Source organism: Cebus imitator, unplaced genomic scaffold (genome assembly GCF_001604975.1).
Source record: "Cebus imitator isolate Cc_AM_T3 unplaced genomic scaffold, Cebus_imitator-1.0 Scaffold496, whole genome shotgun sequence".
NCBI classification, from domain to species: Eukaryota; Metazoa; Chordata; class Mammalia; order Primates; family Cebidae; genus Cebus; species Cebus imitator.
In genome coordinates, this window is record NW_016107811.1 from 287,790 (window position 1) to 305,516 (window position 17,727).

Genomic DNA, 17,727 nt, shown 5'->3' on the forward strand with positions numbered 1-17,727 from the left:
AAAAAAAAAAAGAAAAAGAAGGCTGGGCGCGGTGACTCATGCCTATAATTCCAGCACTTTGGGAGGCTGAGGGGGGTGGATCACAAGGTGAGGAGTTCGAGACCAGCCTGGCCAATATGGTGAAACCTCATCTCTGCTAAACATACAAAAATTAGCCAGGCATGGTGGCGGGCACCTGTAATCCCTGCGACTCGGGAGGCTGAGGCAGTATAATCGCTGGAACCCAGGAGGCGGAGGTTGCAGTGTGCCAAGCTCATGCTACTACACTCCAGCCTGGGCGACAGAGCAAGTCTTTGTCTCAAAAAATAAAATAAATATCTTGCAGTATGTTTGAATTTAAGTAAAATAAATAAATAAATAAAAATTAAGTATTGGCAAGGATGTGAGGAAATTGGAACTGTCATATGGTACTGGTCGGAATGTAAAATGTTCGGCCGCTATGGAAAACCATATTGTAGTTTCTCAAAGATTTGATGTAGAGTTATCATATGACTCAGCAATTTCCCTCCTCAGTAGTGAGAAATGAAAGAGAAATGAAACCATGCCCACATAAACACTTGTGTGCAAATGTTGACAGCAGCATTATTCATTATGTCCAAAAAGTGGTAATAAACCAAATGCCTATCAACTGATGAATGAATAAATCAATGTGATATATCCATATAGGGAAATATTATTCAGCAATAGAAAGGAGGGACATACCGATTTGTGCTGCAACATAGATGAACTTGAAACATGCTAAGTGGTAGAAGCCAGGCACAAAAAACACACATGATTACATTTATATGAAATGTCCAGAATAGGCAAATCTGTAGAGGTAGCATATTAGTGGTTGTCTAGGGATGGGCACACATGGGGAAGTGGCAAATAGCTGTTAATGGGGATGCAGTTTCTCTTTGGGTGATGAAAGTGTTCCAAAATCTGTTGTGGTGATGCTCAATTCTGTGAGCTTCCTAAAAAACAATGAATTATATACTTTAAATGGTGAATTATGTGGTATATCAATGATCTCATTAAAGCTGTTATTTAAAAAAAGGGCTGAGTGCAGTGACTCATGCCTGTAATCAGTCCACTTTAGGAGGCTGAAACAAGAGGATCACTTTGAGGCCAGGAGTTTTGAGACCTCTCTGGGTAACATAGCAAGGTCCCATCTCTACAAAAATCTTTAAAAATTAGAGTAACTGGCATGTAGCGTTCACTGTGTAAGTGTTAGTACTGATGGTTGTGATGGTGGTGACGGCGGCTGGGTGTGACTACTGGAAACATACAGTATATATACTATTGTGAAGCATTCTGTTTCACAGGATCTCCTGTATCGAAGGTCCAGGTCACTAGTGGATTATGAAAATGCTAATAAAGCACTGGATAAAGCAAGAGCAAAAAATAAAGATGTTCTGCAGGCTGAAACTTCCCAACAATTATGTTGTCAGAAATTTGAAAAAATATCTGAGTCTGCAAAACAAGGTACTGTTGTTATGTTAACCTTTAATCACAAGGTATGCTTTATGACTATTCTGTAAATTAAATAATTCTAATTTCTTTGTTCACAGAACTTATAGATTTTAAAACAAGAAGAGTTGCTGCATTCAGAAAAAATTTAGTGGAACTGGCAGAGTTAGAACTGAAGCATGCAAAGGTAGCGTAATAAAGAGTTAATAATTTAAGTTACATGTAATTAGAAATGAATCAGTTATGACATTGATAATTCTTTAATCTCAGTTTTCATAGGGATACTCTGACAACTCTTCCAGAACTGGAATTACATTTTACAAGATTATTTCACTGCTTCAATATAGTTGGTTTGGGTGTTTTTTGTTTTGTTTTGTTTTTTTGAGACAGTCTTGCTGTGTTGCCCAGGCTGGAGTGCAGTGACACGATATCAGCTTATTGCAACCTCTGCCTCCTGGGTTCAGGTAATTCTCACGCCTCAGCCTCCTGAGTACCTAGGATTACAGGTATGTGCCACCACACCCAGTTAATTTTTATATTTTTAATAGAGATGGTTTTTTACTCTGTTGGCCAGGCTGATGTTAAAATCCCGACCTCAAATGATCCGCCTGCCTCAGCCTCCCAAAGTGCTGGGATTACAGACCTGAGCCACTGTGCCCAACCAGTCTGAATTTCTTTTTGAGACGGAGTCTCACCGTGTCACCCAGACTGGAGTGCAGTGTGGTGTGATCTTGGCTCACTGCAACCTCTGCATCTCAGGTTTAAGCAACTTTCCTGCCTTAGCCTCCCGAGTAGCTGGGACTATAGGTGCGTGCCACCATACCAGGTTAATTTTTGTATTTTTAGTGGAGATGGGGTTTCGCTATGTTAGCCACACTGGTCTCGAACTCCTGACATCAGGTGATCCACCTCAATCTCCCAAACTGCTGGGCTTATAGGCGTCAGCCACCATGCCTGGCCTTTTTGTTTATTTGTTTTGCTTTTTAAATGTATTTATTTAATTATATTTTAGAGCTGGAGTCTTGCTATGTTATCCAGTATAGCTTCAAATTCCTGGGGTCATTTGATCCTCCTGCCTCAGCCTCCCAAGTAGCTAGGATTACAGGTGTATGCCACCATGCCTGGTCCTCTGGTCTTTGTTAAACATTAGTTGTTTACTTTGAATTAAGCCTCTTCTTGTACTTAATATAAAATTTGGCCTAAACCTTAATTTTAAGAATAGAAAATCTTAGAATTGAGAGGGATTTTAAAGATTATTTAATTAAGAATGATATCTACAATGTCTCTAATGATCAGGTCTGAAAGAGTCTATTACCTAATATGGAAAGCAGTGTCACTTTTGACTAGTTGTTTTTTAAAAAGTCTTCCTTAATAAAAAACATTTAAAAATCAGGGCGTGGCATGGTGGTTCAACGTCTGTAATCCCAGCACTTTGGGAGGCCAAGGCGGGTGGATCACAAGGTCAGGAGTTCGAGACCAGCCTGGCCTATATGGTAAAACCCCATCTCTACTAAAAATACAAAATTAGCTGAGCATAGTGGCAGGTTCCTGTAATCCCAGCTACTCAGGATGCTGAGGCAGGAGAATTGCTTGAATCTAGGAGGCAGGGGTTACAGTGAGCCAAGATTATGCCACTGCACTCCAGCCTGGGCGACAGAGAGAGACTCCTTCTCAATTAAAAAAAAAAAAAGAAGGCCGGGCGTGGTGGCTCACGCCTGTAATCCTAGCACTTTAGGAGGCCGCGGTGGGTAGATCACCTGAGGTCAGGAGTTTAAGACCAGCCTGGCCATCATGGTGAAACCCCATCTTTAAGAAAAAAGAAAGCCTGTCATACAATCAGAAATTGTTAAGTAGTTAAACTTGAACACAAAATGCATATTTTATACTCACTAGAACATGTCAAGTAACCCAAAACATTAATAATTTTCTAAATAGAAATTTATCTACTGGCCGGGCATGGTGGCTCATGACTGTAATCATGGCTCCTGAACTCGAGGTCAGGAGATCAAGACAATCCTGGCCAACATGGCGAAACCTGTCTCTACTAAAAATACTAAAATTGGCCGGGCACAGTGGCTCACGCCTGTAATCCCAGCACTTTGGGTAGCTGAGGCAGGTGGATCTCCTGAGGTCAGGAGTTCAAGACCAGCCTGGCCAACATGGCAAAAATCCTCTCTCTCAAAAAAAAAAAAAAAAAAAAAAAAAATTAGCCAAACATGGTGGTATGTGCCTGTAATTCCAGCTACTCAGGAGGCTGAGGCAGGATAATTACTTGAACCTGGGAGGCGGAGGTTGCAGTGAGCTGAGATTGCACCACTGCACGCCAGCCTAGGCAGGTGACAGAGCGAGAGACTCCATCTCAAAAAAAAAAAAAAAAGAAAGAAAGTATTATACGTGAAACAAATTATGTAATTTTATATCTTTAAGCCTTTATGTGTATATAATGAATGACTTTTTAAATTTCTAATGTATCAATAAAGTTATGTGACCCCTAACACTGTTATTTATGTGGTTTCTAACAGTGTAGTTTCAGTAGGAGTCTTCTAAACTGTTTGAACTAAAATTTATAATTTATTTTTTCTTTCTTTTTTAGGGTAACCTTCAGTTGCTGCAGAACTGCCTAGCAGTGTTAAATGGAGACACATAAGCCACACTCCGCCTTCCTGTTAAAAAGGGCTGCCTTCCTTCAGATTTTATTTTTGTTTTCTTAATGATGTTAAGCATTTATGCTCACTGGAAACAAACAGAAAACAGCTGACAAAGTGCATCTCCTCCTCTCTTTCTGAGAACCATGGAGCAGTGCACGTACCGACGATGCCAGTCTGCGTGCCGTGACACCGCATTGTTCCCCACGACAGTGGGCCGTCATCGTGCACGCATCACACTCAGAAGTCCAAAGTTCATTCTTCTTTAAAGTAGCCTCTATAACTGTGTTTATTTTATAAATAGTATTCCTTATGGCTGCCAATCTTACTTACCTTTAAATAATTTCTCAAGTTTAACCTTTTCAGAATGCATTGTTCAAACAAGATAAAGATTGCCTTTTTTGAATTTTTTTTTGAATTTTATTTTTAAAAAGCATTATATACTACCTTAGTTCATTCATGTATCCTGGTAAAGCATCTTAATCAGACTTATTTTTAATTACTGAATATTTCTTAGAAGTTTTGGGACAGATTTTATGTAATCTTTATAAGTATGATTTCTGAAGAAAAGTAAATGCATTAGTATGTTTGCCTTAAACTTGTAGACTAAACCAATTATTGTAAAATAAACAGCGATAACAGTGATAGTTTTTAACTCTGTGGTCATTGTATCACTCTGGAAAATGTGGAGTAGCTGTAAAAAGTCTACTCCCATGTAATGCTTTATACTGCAGGTCTTAGTTTTTCTTTTTTCTCATTTCTTTTGAAATGGCATCTTGAACAAAGTCCACCAATCCCTTCACAAAAGAATGAACTGCTCCTCTGTGTGTACTTCATAAAAGGTGGAATCGGACAGAGGCAGCTTAGAGACAGTTATTCCTGAAATACAGGAGCAAAAGTACAGTTTGTTGCGATTTCCCAGATTCCGTCCCTAGCTCAGCCAATTAAGCATGAGACATATGCCACTGAGCTACTTAGTAGTTATGCCAGCGTATACACATTGGTATGTAGAGGGAAAGAGGTCTGCTGTAAAGAACAACACTTGTTTGTCAGTGGGGAAAGAAAAGTAGAATACTTGGGATAAAAGTTGGCATACAAATAGGATATTGTTGCCAGTAGTTACATCACAGACATTATCGGCCTTTCTATTGTAAATGAACGTTATTGTCATTACTAGTGTATAAAGTTAGGTGGAGTGGTTGGGTTTTTCCACTATCTTTTTCTAATTTTTCTACCACTTGGAGACCACAGGCATTTGGGCCTGTCACCACTTGGATAGGTTCCTAGTTTGTTTACATTTTCCTGAACCTGCCTGAGTGCCTGTTCTCACCAGTCATGATGATTCCAGCCTTCCTCAGCAGCATGTTTTCTTGCCTCATTCATGCGCGGGTCAATGTTTCGTCTCTTTTACTGACATGTTCCCCAGTGCTGTTTGAACTCTTGATTTTCCGTAGCTGGCTGAGTGTGTTTTGTCCTTTACGTAAATTCACTGGTAAAAATAAGCCCATGTGATGTCCACCAGTGGATGAATGCAGGACCCAAAGCCCTAGCTTCTGGATCCAGGTCTAGCCCCGTCCTCAGCTGCCCTGTGGCCTAGGGCAGGTTTGCTCGATCTCTGCCTCAGTTCTCTACTATAAAGGACATATTGACCTACCTCACAGGGGTGTTGTGAGGATTAATAAATGTCGGTACTGTGCTTTGGAAATGTGAAGATGCTGCGTAAATGTTAAGAAATAGTAAGTATAGGGCCAAAAGCTATTCAGTGTTTCACTTAACCATTTGCTATTCTATATTTACCAAGGGGGTCTTTCCTGGGGAAGGGGGTAGAGTGGAAGCTGCATCCCTTGGCTCCTGGTTTTTACATTGTTGGAGTGCTTATTGTGGTAATGCACTCTAAAAACTGGGCGTAGAATGAAACCAGCAGTCCAGTGGTCACCCCGTTTCTGCAGTTTCACTTTGCTTGCCTTCAGTTACAACAGCCACCTGAAATTTGAAAATATTAAATGAAAAACTCCAGAAATAATTTGTGTTTTAAATTTTATGCTGTTCTGAGTAGCATGATGAAATATCCTGCCATCCTACATGGAACACTGATTCATTCCTTTTTCCAGTGTGTCCACGCTGGTGCTACTTTTTTTTTTTTTTTTGAGAGGGAGTCTTGCTCTGCCGCCCAGGCTGGAGTGCAGTGTCATGCGATCTCGGCTCGCTGCAACCTCGACCTCCTGGGTTCAAGCGATTCTCCTGCCTCTGCCTCCTGAGTAGCTGGGATTACAGGGGCATGCCACCACGCCCAGATAATTTTTGTATTTTTAGTAGAGACAGGGTTTCGCCATGTTGGCCAGGCTGGTCTCAAACTCCTGACCTTGTGATCTACCCGCCTCGGCCTCCCCAAGTGTTGGGATTACAGGCGTGACCCGCCGTGCCTGACCTCTTTCTTCCTCTCCCGCCCCCGACGGTACTTAGTACCTTGCTACTTAGTAGCAGTGTGGCCCTCGACCAGGAGCTTCAGCATCACCTGGCACCTTGGAGTGACTCAGTTAATAAGTCACACTCGTAGGCCCCACCTTTGCAACATCTACTGAGTCAGAATGTGCATTTTCCATCCACACTGAAGTTGAAGAAGCACTGATTGAACATGCTGTGTTCTAGTTTTCTATATAACATCACCCCCTGCAATGTAAGCTCCAGGTCAGAGATTCCTACTTGTTTTGTTGACTGCTCAATCCACAGGTGGCTAGAAAGCTGCCTGCCTGTAATAGGGCTTTCAATATATTTATTGACAGCAGGTGCCCAGGTTCTAGCTCTGAGCCCAGGGGAGATTAATACTGTGTCCTTCCTACAGAGAAATCACAGAGTTGCACACCCTCTCTGTTCGGCTTCATCAGCACTTGATTCCATTTGCTCGAGCTCCTGGGTGAGAGCTACGAAACTAGTCTACCTCTGTCAGCCTCTTCAGCCCCGTCTCACTTAAGGAGAATGTGATCATTTTAGAGGCATCAGAAAAAGGCAAGTGTGGGGTAAGCACCCTACTTTTCTCACACCCCTACCCCTTCTATTTACCCAATGGTTTAACCTGGTTTGAGCCAGCCATCATCTTGCCTGGATTAGTAAATCTCCTGATTGGTCTCCCTGCTTTTCATTTTTTGAGCACATCATGCCACACCTCTACTCAAAACCTGCTTCACCCAGATTTAAAGCCTTACTATGGTGTCTACAAGACCCTCATGATCTTACTTCCCACCCAGTCACCTCTGTGACTTTTTTTTTTTTTTTTGAGATGGAATTTTGCTCTTGTTGCTCAGGCTGGAGCGCAATGGCGCAATCTTGGCTCACCGCAACTTCCGCCTCCCAGGTTCAAGCGATTCTCCTGCCTTAGCTGGGATTACAGGCATGTGCCACCCTGCCCGGCTAATTTCATATTTTTAGTAGATCCCATGTTGGTCAGGCTGGTCTTGAACTCCCGACCTCAGGTGATCCGCCCGCCTCGGCCTCCCAAAGTACTGAGATTACAGGCGTGAGCCACCACGCCCGGCCGTGACTGAAATTTTATACAACCCTCTTTAATTTTGCTCCCGACACAGGGCCTCCTTGCTGCTTGCCAAACCCAGTCCTACCTGGGCGTTTGCTGTAGCTGATGTTTGCGTGCTGGGGATGCCCCGTGACCAACTCCCTTTACCTGCTTCAAGTCCTTTGCTCATAGGGTACCTTCTCATTGCAGCCTCTTCCGACCACCCTAGGAGATTCTTTTGGGGCATTAAGATTTAATGACTGTCCTGTTGGGTTTCAGACTGTGTGGGGCCCGTTGCCCTTTTCTTTTGGCTGACTTCTCCCTTTTTGTAATGGGGATGTTTACCCAATGCCTGTACCCCCATTTTACCTTGGAAGTAAATAACTGATTTTCATTTTACAGGCTCGTAGGTGAAACACAGCCACCTGCCCCTTGCCGCAACTGCTTCTCTCACTTTCCCTCTGTTTGCTTTTCCATAGCACTTCGCACCTAAGCTACTAATTTACCTCCTGAGCCCGGTGTCGATTTTCTCCCCCCACTCATCTCTACCTTTTCTGACTAGAATGTGGGCACCGAGGCCTTTTTGCTCCCAGATGCCTGAAGAACAGTGTCTGCGCACAGGCTATGCGCTCAATAAACGGTTGATGAATGGACGAATTCTGTTTTTTGTTTGTTTGTTTTTGAGACGGAGTCTCGCTCTGTCACCCAGGCTGGAGTGCAGTGGCGCTCAAGTGATTCTCCTGCCTCAGCCTCCCGAGTAGCTGAGATTGCAGTCACGTGCCACCACGCCCGGCTAATTTTTTGTATTTTTAGTAGGGACGGGGTTTCACCATGTTGGCCAGGGTGGTCTCAAGCCCCTGAACTCAGGTGATCCACCCGCCGCGGCCTCCCAAAGTGTTGGGATTACAGGCGTGAGCCCCCGCGCCCGGCCCTGAGCTTTCAATTACTTGAAGACGAATTCGATCTGGTGAGAAGAGAAGGCGTCGAATACTTGCTTTTTGGTGAAAGGAAGGTGAGACCAAATCCGAGCCCTGCTCTGCCCCGGCGCTGGGTCCCTGGGTCCCTCCGCGGGTGGGCGGTGGGGCCGCAAGCGTTCTCTCTCCTCTCTCTCTGTCTCTCTCTCTCTCGTCCTCTCGGGTCTCTGTTTCAGGTCCCAGACCCTCGGCCGCGCGCCCACCTGCGCCCACCCAGCCCCCGAGACACCCGTGAGCCTGTCTCGCGCCCTCCCTAGGTCCGGCAACCTGGAGCGGGAGAGATCTGAGCGCCGAACGCGCATCCCCCGCCTCCCCATGAGGGCGCGGCGTATGCAGATGAGCACGGCGCGCGGAGGCGGAGGCGGAGGCGGAGGCGGCCGGTCACGCTAGGCCTGGGACCACCCCCGCACCTCCCACCCCCCGTCCCTCACCCCGCTCCTACGTCCCCGCGCAGGGACATCCGAGTGCTGCCGGTGGGTTCCCCTAGCGGTGAGGGTGGGGCGAGGGGGCTGGAGAGGGTGAGGGGGTTGGGGCCGCACGAGGGAAGTGACCGTGTGTTGAGAGCGGGGCGGGCGCGAGGGTGTGAGAGGAGGCGGGGACGACACCTCGTACTCACCTGGCAGGGGACACACCATGATCGTGAAGGTGGTTTTCCCAGGGCGAGGCTTACCCATTGCACTCCGGATGTGCTGACCCCTGCGATTTCCCCAAATGTGGGAAACTTGACTGCATAATTTGTAGTAGTGGGGGACTGCGTTCGCGCTCTCCCCTGGTCTCTTAACTCGGTCAGCAAAAGTAGACTTGGCTCTCTGTGTTGCCGAAAAGCAGCATTCAGGACCAGGGTCGCTCTCTATCCTTCTGCATCCCAGTGACTCGAGCTGGTTGTCACGAGCCCGGCGTCTCAGGGCGGGCGTGCACTTGTGTGGTCTTTTACAGTTAGGATTGTCGGCGCTATGCAAAGCTGCAAGATCGGGGATCTCTCTAGGTCGGAAGCAAAGACGGGCGGTTTCCACCTCCTTTTAGCTGTTCATTTATTTTATTTTATTATTTTTTAATGTCTATAAACTAGGTGATATTTGGAGATCAGACACTGGTGACGCGGAATACAGGATCCTTATCATATGAGTTACTAGCGCTTGTTTCTTAAATTTGCAGGTCTGGTTTGTCAGGAACTGAGTCTGATAGAATCCCCTTCACTTTGCGTGTTACCGCGCGCGCGTGGCGGGCGGCGGGCCGTAATGGTGGTGGTTTGGTTGGTTCGTTGGTTTTCTCTTTTCCCCAAAAGTCTGCGCACAGCTTAGGTTGGTGTTTTTTTTTCCTGAGTAGACATTTTAATCTGCAAAATGGGATGACGACTCCTACATTGCAACACCTTGTAAATTTTTGCCGCCTTCAGCTGACAACACTTGCCCTAAGCATCTTACTTCGGTTTGGCAATATTACAGTATGTCTAGGAGTGAGGTCTTATGTCCCTGCCGAGGGAGAAATTCCAACAAAGCCAAAGTATCAGTTTTGCATTGCCTTTGAGTTTCAGAGGTCACCAGCAAATCATCTGCATATTAAATCATTCTAGATCCTACTGGTGGGACAAATTTCTCTAAGTTTTCTTGTAAATGACAGGAAAATAGTAGGAGAGTTCTGAAGCCCTTTGCCATAAATATCAAACTTTGCCATAAATATGGGACTCGGTTAAGAATTTAGACTCGTCCACTAGAGGGACAGAAAAGCAGGCAGAACATACATCGACTACAGGGGGAAATTTTGCAGGCAGACAACAGCACTAAATTCAGAATAACTGCAGAGTTAGGAACTACAGGAGCTAATGAAACAAGGATTTTATTTACTTCTCTAAGATACTGTACAAATTATGTGATCAACCATCTTTATCAAATTTATATTCCCTCTTAACAGGATGAGTATCCTTTTTAAAATAAGCTCCTGTCTTTTTTTCTTCTTTGTTTCTTTCTCTTTCTTTTCTCTCTCTCCTCTCTCTCTCTCTCTCCCCCTCTCTCTCTCTCTCTCTCTCTCTCCCCCTCCCTCCCTCCCTCTTTCTTTCTTTCTTTGAGACCGAGTTTCGGGCCGGGCCGGGCGCAGTGGCTCATGCCTGTAATCCTAGCACTTTGGGAGGACGAGGTGGGTGGATCACCTGAGGTCAGGAGTTCAAGACCGGCCTGGCCAACATGGTGAAACCCCATCTTAAAAAAAAGAAGAGATGGAGTTTTGCTCTGTCGCCCAGGCTGGAGGGCAAGGGCGAGATCTCGGCTCACTGCAGCCTTCTCCCTCCTGGGTTCAAGCGAATCTCCTGCCTCAGCCTCCCGAGTAGCTGAGATTACAGGCGCCTGCCACCACGCCTGGCTAATTTTTGTATATTTAGTAGAGACGGGGTTTCACCGTGTTGACAAGGCTGGTCAACTCCCAAAGTGCTGGGATTACAACAAGCGTGAGCCACCGTGCCAGGCCCTTTTAATTATTTTAAATTTTTTCGAGCAGAGTTTCCTTCTTGACACTCTGGCTGGAAGGCAGGGTCGAGATCTCTGCTCACTGCAGCTTGCGCCTCCCCAGTTGAAGCGACTCTCCTGCCTCAGCCTCCCAAGTAGCTGGGATTACAGGCACGCAGCACCATGCCCAGCAAATTTTTGTATTTTTAGTAGAGATGGGGTTTCACCACGTTGGCCAGGGTGGTCTCGAACCCCTGACCTCACATGATTCGCCCGTCTCGGCCTCCCAAAGTCCTGGGATTACAGGCGTGAGCCAGCGCACCCGGCCTTAATTTTTCTTTTTCTTCTTCTATTATTATTTTTTAAATAGAGACAGATTTCCTGTGTTGCCCAGGCTAGTCTCAAACTCTTTGGCTCAAGTGGTCCACCTGCCTTAGCCTCCCAAAGTTGCTGGGATTACAGGCTTGAGCCACCGCACTGGGCCACCAGTGCCCTTTTTAAATAAGCTCCTATTTGTGTTGTTTGTTTTGTTTAATGGTTGTGTAACCACATTTATTCCGTCAAATTGAGATCTCTACAAAGGATATCATTTTATACCTGACCATGGTTTATCCTTTTGGTGAGTCACTGGTTCTCTCTGTCCAAATAGCATCATTACTCCCTAAGTTCCAACGTCATGCATGTACCAATTTGTTTTAGCCTGGATGCTTTTCCAGTCCACTGTGAAACTGTCTCTCTCCATCACACCCCTTTTCTTTCAGAAGGCATACAGGTACCAACTAGGAGCTCCACAAAATACTCCATCCGGAGTGCAGATGATGGTAGGTAGTTTAGTTTACACAGGTGTCTTTCCAGTAGGTTTACAAGAGAATCAAGAGAAAGAAAGAACACACGTTCCTCAGTCAGAGGGCCTATCTCTATGGGAACTGCCAAGGAAAAGTAGAAAGTTGATCCAGAAAATCAACAACCTGCATTGATCTATCAACAGATGAAAATCGGGGAATTTAGGAGGAACTTGAAGAATAAGTAGCACCAAAGGGCCAGGCGCGGTGGCTCATGCCTCTACTTCCAACACTTGAGGAGGCCGAGGCGGGCAGATCACTTGAGGTCAGGAGTTTGAGACCAGCCTGGCGAACAATGTGAAACCCCGTCTCTACTAAAAATACAAAAATTATCTGGGAGTGGTGGCGTGCCCCTGTAATCCCAGCTACTTGGGAGGCTGAGGCAGGAGAATCGAGACTCCCTCTGAAAAAAAAAAAAAAAGTAGCACCAGCGATATCTATCCAAAAAGGTAAGGCTATTTTCTGGGCTGAGGAAGTTATTGACACATATGGTTGGTTTGTTAGTTTCCCCAACTAAGATTCCCCCAATCTGTCAATTTTGCAATACTTAACAATTATTTTTTAGCTGAGGGTTTCTCCTTCTGGGCTCTCCTGATTCCCGGGTCCCTGCAACTTCTGCATTCTCTGGAGTCTCTTTCTGCAATCCCTCTTCTGCTCTTCTGGCTCTTGCAATAATGACTTAAAAGGTTTTCCCTTTTGCTTAGCTCCCCTCATGGGTGATCCAGAGTAGAGACTGATTCTCTGTAGTAAATAGCTGTGAGCAGCTAGCACAGCAGTTAACGTTCCCTTGTTTCTTCTTTCTCTAGACTGTCCCCTAAATTTTAGTAGAGTCTCGCTCTATCGCTCAAGCTGGAGTGCAGTGGTGCGATCTCGGCTCACTGCAGCCTCTGCCTCCTGGGTTCAAGTGATTCTCGTGTCTCAGCCTCCCAAGGAGCTGGGACTACAGGTGCACACCACCACGCCCTGCTAATGTTTGTAGTTTTAGTAGAGACGGGGTCTCGCCATGTTGGCCAGGATGGTCTCGAACTCCTGACTTAAAATGATCTGCCCTCCTCAGCCTCCCAAAGTGCTGGGATTACAGGTGTGATCCACTGCACCCAGCCTACCCTACCATTTTTTGCCTAACTTGACTCTGGATAGTCAGTAAGAGAGCCGAGACAAAGGTGGGCTAAGACTGGAGCAGAATTTTGATCTGCTCCTGGATCTTTGCCAGTAAATTCTGATAAAGCCTTAACAAACTGCTGAGGAAACCAGTGGTAGACTCTGGGACTTCTGGGTACGCTACTGCATTTTTTTTTTTTTAAAAAGTAGACAGGAGGTCTCCCTATATTGCCCAGACTGGTCTTAAACTCCTGGGCTCAAGCGACCCTCCCGCCTTGGCTTCCCAAAGGGATGGGACTGAAGATGTGAGCCGCCACGCCCACAATTCTGTTTATAGCTCTAGGAAATGTCACCCCTTTATATGGGTAGGCAGATGCAAGGCCTAACATACATGCTGTCAAGAATTTGTCCTCAAGAAAGAAACTTAGCACCATTTGCTATACACAGTTCATCCTCAAGTCAACTGGTAATTGGAGCGGTCAGCTGTGTTATTAATTGCCGGTACCCACGGGGAAAAGAAAACCTCTGATACAAGTTGGTAGTGACAACTTGGAGTCAGCCACCTAGGCTAAATTCCCAGCAATAGAGGCCAGGTGCAGTGGCTCACCCCTGCAATCCCAACACTTACTCTGGGAGGCCAAGACAGGCAGATCACCTGAGGTCAGCAGTTTAAGACCAGCCTGGCCAACATGGTGAAACCTCCTCTTTACTAAAAATACAAAAATTAGCCGGATGTGGTGGCACGCACCTGTGTGTCCCAGCTACTTGGGAGGCTGAGGCAGGAGAATTGTGTGAACCGGGGAGGTGGAGATTGCAGTGGGATGAGATTGCACCACTACACTCTAGCCTGGGTGATAGAGGGAGGCTCTGTCTCAGAAATAAATAAAAATAAATGTAAATAAATAAGTTAATTCCCACAGACAGAAAGGAGGTAGGTAAATATCTTCCTTGGTCTTTATTCAGCTGTTAATATGACTCACTTAGGCCAGGTGTGGTGGCTCACATCCATAATTTCAGAACTTTGGGGGGCCAAGGAGGAAGGATCTCGAGCCCAGGAGTTTGAGGCCAGCCTGGGCAACATAGGAAGACACCCTCTCTAGAAAAAAAGAAAGAAATTAAAGTTAGCCAGTTAGCCATGTGTGGTGACGCACACCTGTGGCTCTAGCCAGGAGAAAGGCTGAGGCTGGAGGACCACTTGAACCCAGGAGTTCCAGGGTGCAGTGAGTGAGCTAGGCTAACGCCACTGCACCCTAGCCTGGGCGACAGAGAGGGCCCCTGTCTCAAAAAGCAGAGACTCACCCTCAAGGGAAGGGGAAATGTCTCTTTTCCTTATGGTACCAAGGGCACATGTTTTTGTTGTTGTCTTTTTTCTTTTTTGAGGCAGTCTCTCGCTCTTGTCACTCGGGTGGGAGTGCAGTGGAGCCATCACCGTTCTGTTCACTGCAGCCTTAGCCTCAGCCTGATCTGCTCGCCTTTTTTTTTTTTTTTTCCTTCCAAATTTAGAGACCAGGTCTCTCACTGTGTTGCCTTGGCTGGTCTCTTAACTCCTGGGCTCAAGTGATCCTCTCGCTTTGGCCTCCCAAAGTGCTGGGATTACAGATTACAGGCGTGAGCCACTGTGCCCGGCCAACGTTTTTGTTTTCTTCCAGTTTTGTATTTACCTTTTTTTTGAGACGGAGTCTCCCTCTGTCGCCCAGGCGGGAGTGCAGTGGCAGGATCTTGGCTCACTGCAACCTCCGCCTCCTGGATTCAAGCAATTCTCCTGCCCAGCTAATTTTTATATGTTTAGTAGAGATGGGGTTTCACCATGTTGCCCACGTTAGTCTCGAACTCCTCATTTCAGGTGGTCTGCCCGCCTCGGCCTCCCAACGTGCTGGGATTACAGGCATGAGCAGCGGCTGCCAACAAGCCCCAGCATCTGCCTGGGTGGGATCAGCAGCTCCCATGGACTCCATCTCCCCCGGGTGGGAACGTGGGGAGGCAGGGAACTCACCCCCGGCAGGTCCTTCCTAAACCTCTGAGCCGGATACTTGCCTGTACCAGGATTAATTGCCCAAACATACTCTGCCGTTTCTGCCAGCAGTTACAGATCCTGGGATACTTTCCCCCAAGTGCCTAGTCCATGCCAAATAAAGAAGCTTCTCTACACACCCCAAACTAGCAGGAAAAAGGCAGATTTGGCCTAGAAAAGCATGAGATGGCAACTTTTCGACAAGGATACCCATGAGAACCAAAAACCAATGGTGGCAGCTCGATGACAAACACAGAAGTGGGACCCTCTTCCCCACGGGGGTGGGGAAAACAAAAAACACGCACGATACCTGACTGACAAGCACACAAACCGAAAACGCAACACCAAACACCATCGACAAACGACCTACCTAGGTAGTCAGGAAGCAGTCTGCTATTCAATCACAACCACCAGGAGGGAGCGCGAACGCAGTCCCCCACTACCACAAATTATGCAGTAGAGTTTCCCACATTTGGGAAACTGGAGTTTCAGCACATCTGGAGTGCAATGGATAAGCCTCGCCCTGGGAAAACCACCTTCGTGATCATGGTATCTCCCCTGCCAGGTAAGTATTAGGTATCGTCCATGCCCGGCAAATATTTGTATTTTTAGTAGAGACGGGGTTTCACCATGTTGGTCAGGCTAGTCTCGAACTCCTGACCTCAGATGATCCGCCTGCCTTGGCCTCCCAAAGTGCTGGGATTATAGGCGTGAGCCACTGCGCCCGGCCAAAAAATTTGTTTTAAAATTTTCTTTGAGAGATAGGATCTTGCTTTGTTGTCCAGGCTGGCCTCGAACTCCTGGGCTCATACAGTCTTCCCACTCTGGCCCCCTAAACTGCTGGGATTACAGGTGTAAGCCACCGAACCCAACCTCAATCTTCTTGTGATCCATAATGTGACAACCAATACAGCTACTTAGTGGTTGATGGGTGGACAGTGTACACAGCATGGACAGTTACTTAAGTAACTATTATCTATTAAGAACCGGCCGGGCACGGTGGCTCAAGCCTGTAATCCCAGCACTTTGGGAGGCCGAGGCGGGGGGATCACGAGGTCGAGAGATCAAGACCATCCTGGTCAACATGGTGAAACCCCGACTCTACTAAAACTACAAAAAATTAGCTGGGCATGGGTGGCGCATGCCTGTAATCCCAGCTACTCAGGAGGCTGAGGCAGGAGAATTGCCTGAACCCAGGAGGCGGAGGTTGCGGTGAGCCGAGATCGCGCCATTGCACTCCAGCCTGGGTAACAAGAGCGAAACTCCGTCTCAAAAAAAAAAAAAACCACATGTGGCTGGGCACAGTGGCTCACACCTATAATTCCAACACCTTGGGAGAACGAGGCACGAGGATCACTGGAGCCCAGGAGTTTGCAACATAGGGAAATACTTGTCTCTGCAAAAAATTAAAACAAAAAACAACCACATTTGATAATAAATTTAAAGTCTTCAAAAGTGACTGTTTTAACACTGCCCATCCATAGTAGTTTGTAAGACACAATTTGATATGAAAAATGTATGTATAAGTACCTCAGAATTCAAAGTTAAAGGGGTATAGATAATTTAATAAAAATTATTAGCATCAGTGATGAGGTGGGAATTTTGTGTATAATATCCAATTCACAAATTAAAATGGAATTTGGGTTATGTGATCCACTAATTTTTCAGTGGTTTTTAGATATTTGTGTTAACATTTTTATTATTATTTTATTTTTGCTGGGGAGGGCAGGGGAGGGTGATGGGAGAGCGGGGTCGTGTTAACATTTTTTTAAAAAGGTTTTACTCTGTTGTCCAGGCAAGAGTATGCGATGGCAATCACAGCTCACTGCACCTTTGAACTCCTGGGCTCAAGCAATCCTCCTGCATCAGCCTCCCTGCCTAGCTAATGTTTTAAACTTTTGTAGACATAGTGTCATTTTGTTGCCTATGATTGTCTTGAACTCCTGGCCTCAAGTGATTTTCCTACCTTGGTCTCCCAAAGTGCTGGTATCACAGGCATGAGCCCCGCCTCTTCCCCACCTTCTCCCAAGACCCTTCGCTTCTGTCGTCTGCGCAGGCGCGCAAAGGGAACTCGGAAGTGCAGGCGGAAGTGGCGTCGGGACGCTTTAGGGACGGGACTTGGAGAGTAAACACAGACGCTGCACATCGCAGTGGACGGTGTAGGCCGCTGCAGGCCACCATGAGCCGACTGCCGGATGACTACGATCCCTACGCGATTGAGGAGCCTAGTGACGAGGAGCCGGCTTTGAGCAGGTGGGCCCTGCCTTGTCCTGGCACCCAAGGCTTCGGGCGGAGGCCTGGCTTGGTCGCCTCCACTCGTTGCGCCTGCCGAGCCTATGCAGACCCTCGGCCTAGCGGCTCGGGAGCCTGTCGTACATCACTGTCACTTGTGCGGGGCCAAAGGGCTTTCCTGATGGGGTCGCGCAGCTCCCAGGGAGGCGGGGCCGCCTTGTCTGTAGAAAGAGAGAGATTACGGAATCTCGGGGGACCGCGTGTAAATCTTCAAAAGCAACGAGTTCGAAACTTGCCTCTACTGCTTGGCAGCAGAGTGACCGAAGGCAGGTCACTTATCTTATTATGTTACTTACCTGTAAAATGGAGCTATAATAACCTATAGTTGTACAAGCCATATAAGATAGCATAACACATGTAAATTTATTGTGAGGCTCATAGGACTTAATGTGAAGTGTCCATCTTGACTAAACTGCCATAAACAGAAATAAGGGAATATTGAACAGGACTTTTTTTTTTTTTTTTTT

The 17,727-nt window shown here is 46.4% G+C and overlaps 2 protein-coding genes and 2 non-coding genes across 5 annotated transcripts in view; 3 read left to right on the forward strand and 1 right to left on the reverse strand.

Annotated features, from left to right (window-relative positions):
- The window catches only part of SNX6 (sorting nexin 6), a 62,820-nt gene extending 57,016 nt beyond the window's left edge, over positions 1–5,804 (forward strand). The window contains exons 12-14 of the mRNA XM_017513578.2: positions 1,305–1,464; positions 1,551–1,636; positions 4,043–5,804. Of these exons, the coding sequence (XP_017369067.1) occupies positions 1,305–1,464; positions 1,551–1,636; positions 4,043–4,096 (300 nt within the window). The 3' untranslated portion in view covers positions 4,097–5,804. The remainder of the gene's footprint in view (positions 1–1,304; positions 1,465–1,550; positions 1,637–4,042) is intronic.
- Positions 5,805–9,184: 3,380 nt separating this feature from the next.
- LOC119468804 lies at positions 9,185–9,348 on the forward strand. The gene has a single exon (XR_005197577.1). It is a non-coding gene; the product is annotated as a U1 spliceosomal RNA (small nuclear RNA).
- A 6,031-nt stretch (positions 9,349–15,379) lies between these two features.
- Positions 15,380–15,541, reverse strand: LOC119468807. The gene has a single exon (XR_005197579.1). It is a non-coding gene; the product is annotated as a U1 spliceosomal RNA (small nuclear RNA).
- Positions 15,542–17,030: 1,489 nt separating this feature from the next.
- LOC108292600 (E2F associated phosphoprotein) overlaps positions 17,031–17,727 on the forward strand; it is a 20,663-nt gene continuing 19,966 nt past the window's right edge. Inside the window, exon 1 of one of the 2 annotated variants that reach the window (XM_017513581.2) lies at positions 17,031–17,221. In XM_017513581.2, coding sequence (XP_017369070.1) covers positions 17,148–17,221 — 74 coding nt within the window. In that variant the 5' untranslated portion in view covers positions 17,031–17,147. The remainder of the gene's footprint in view (positions 17,222–17,727) is intronic. The other variant, XM_017513580.2, reaches the window with a different exon arrangement.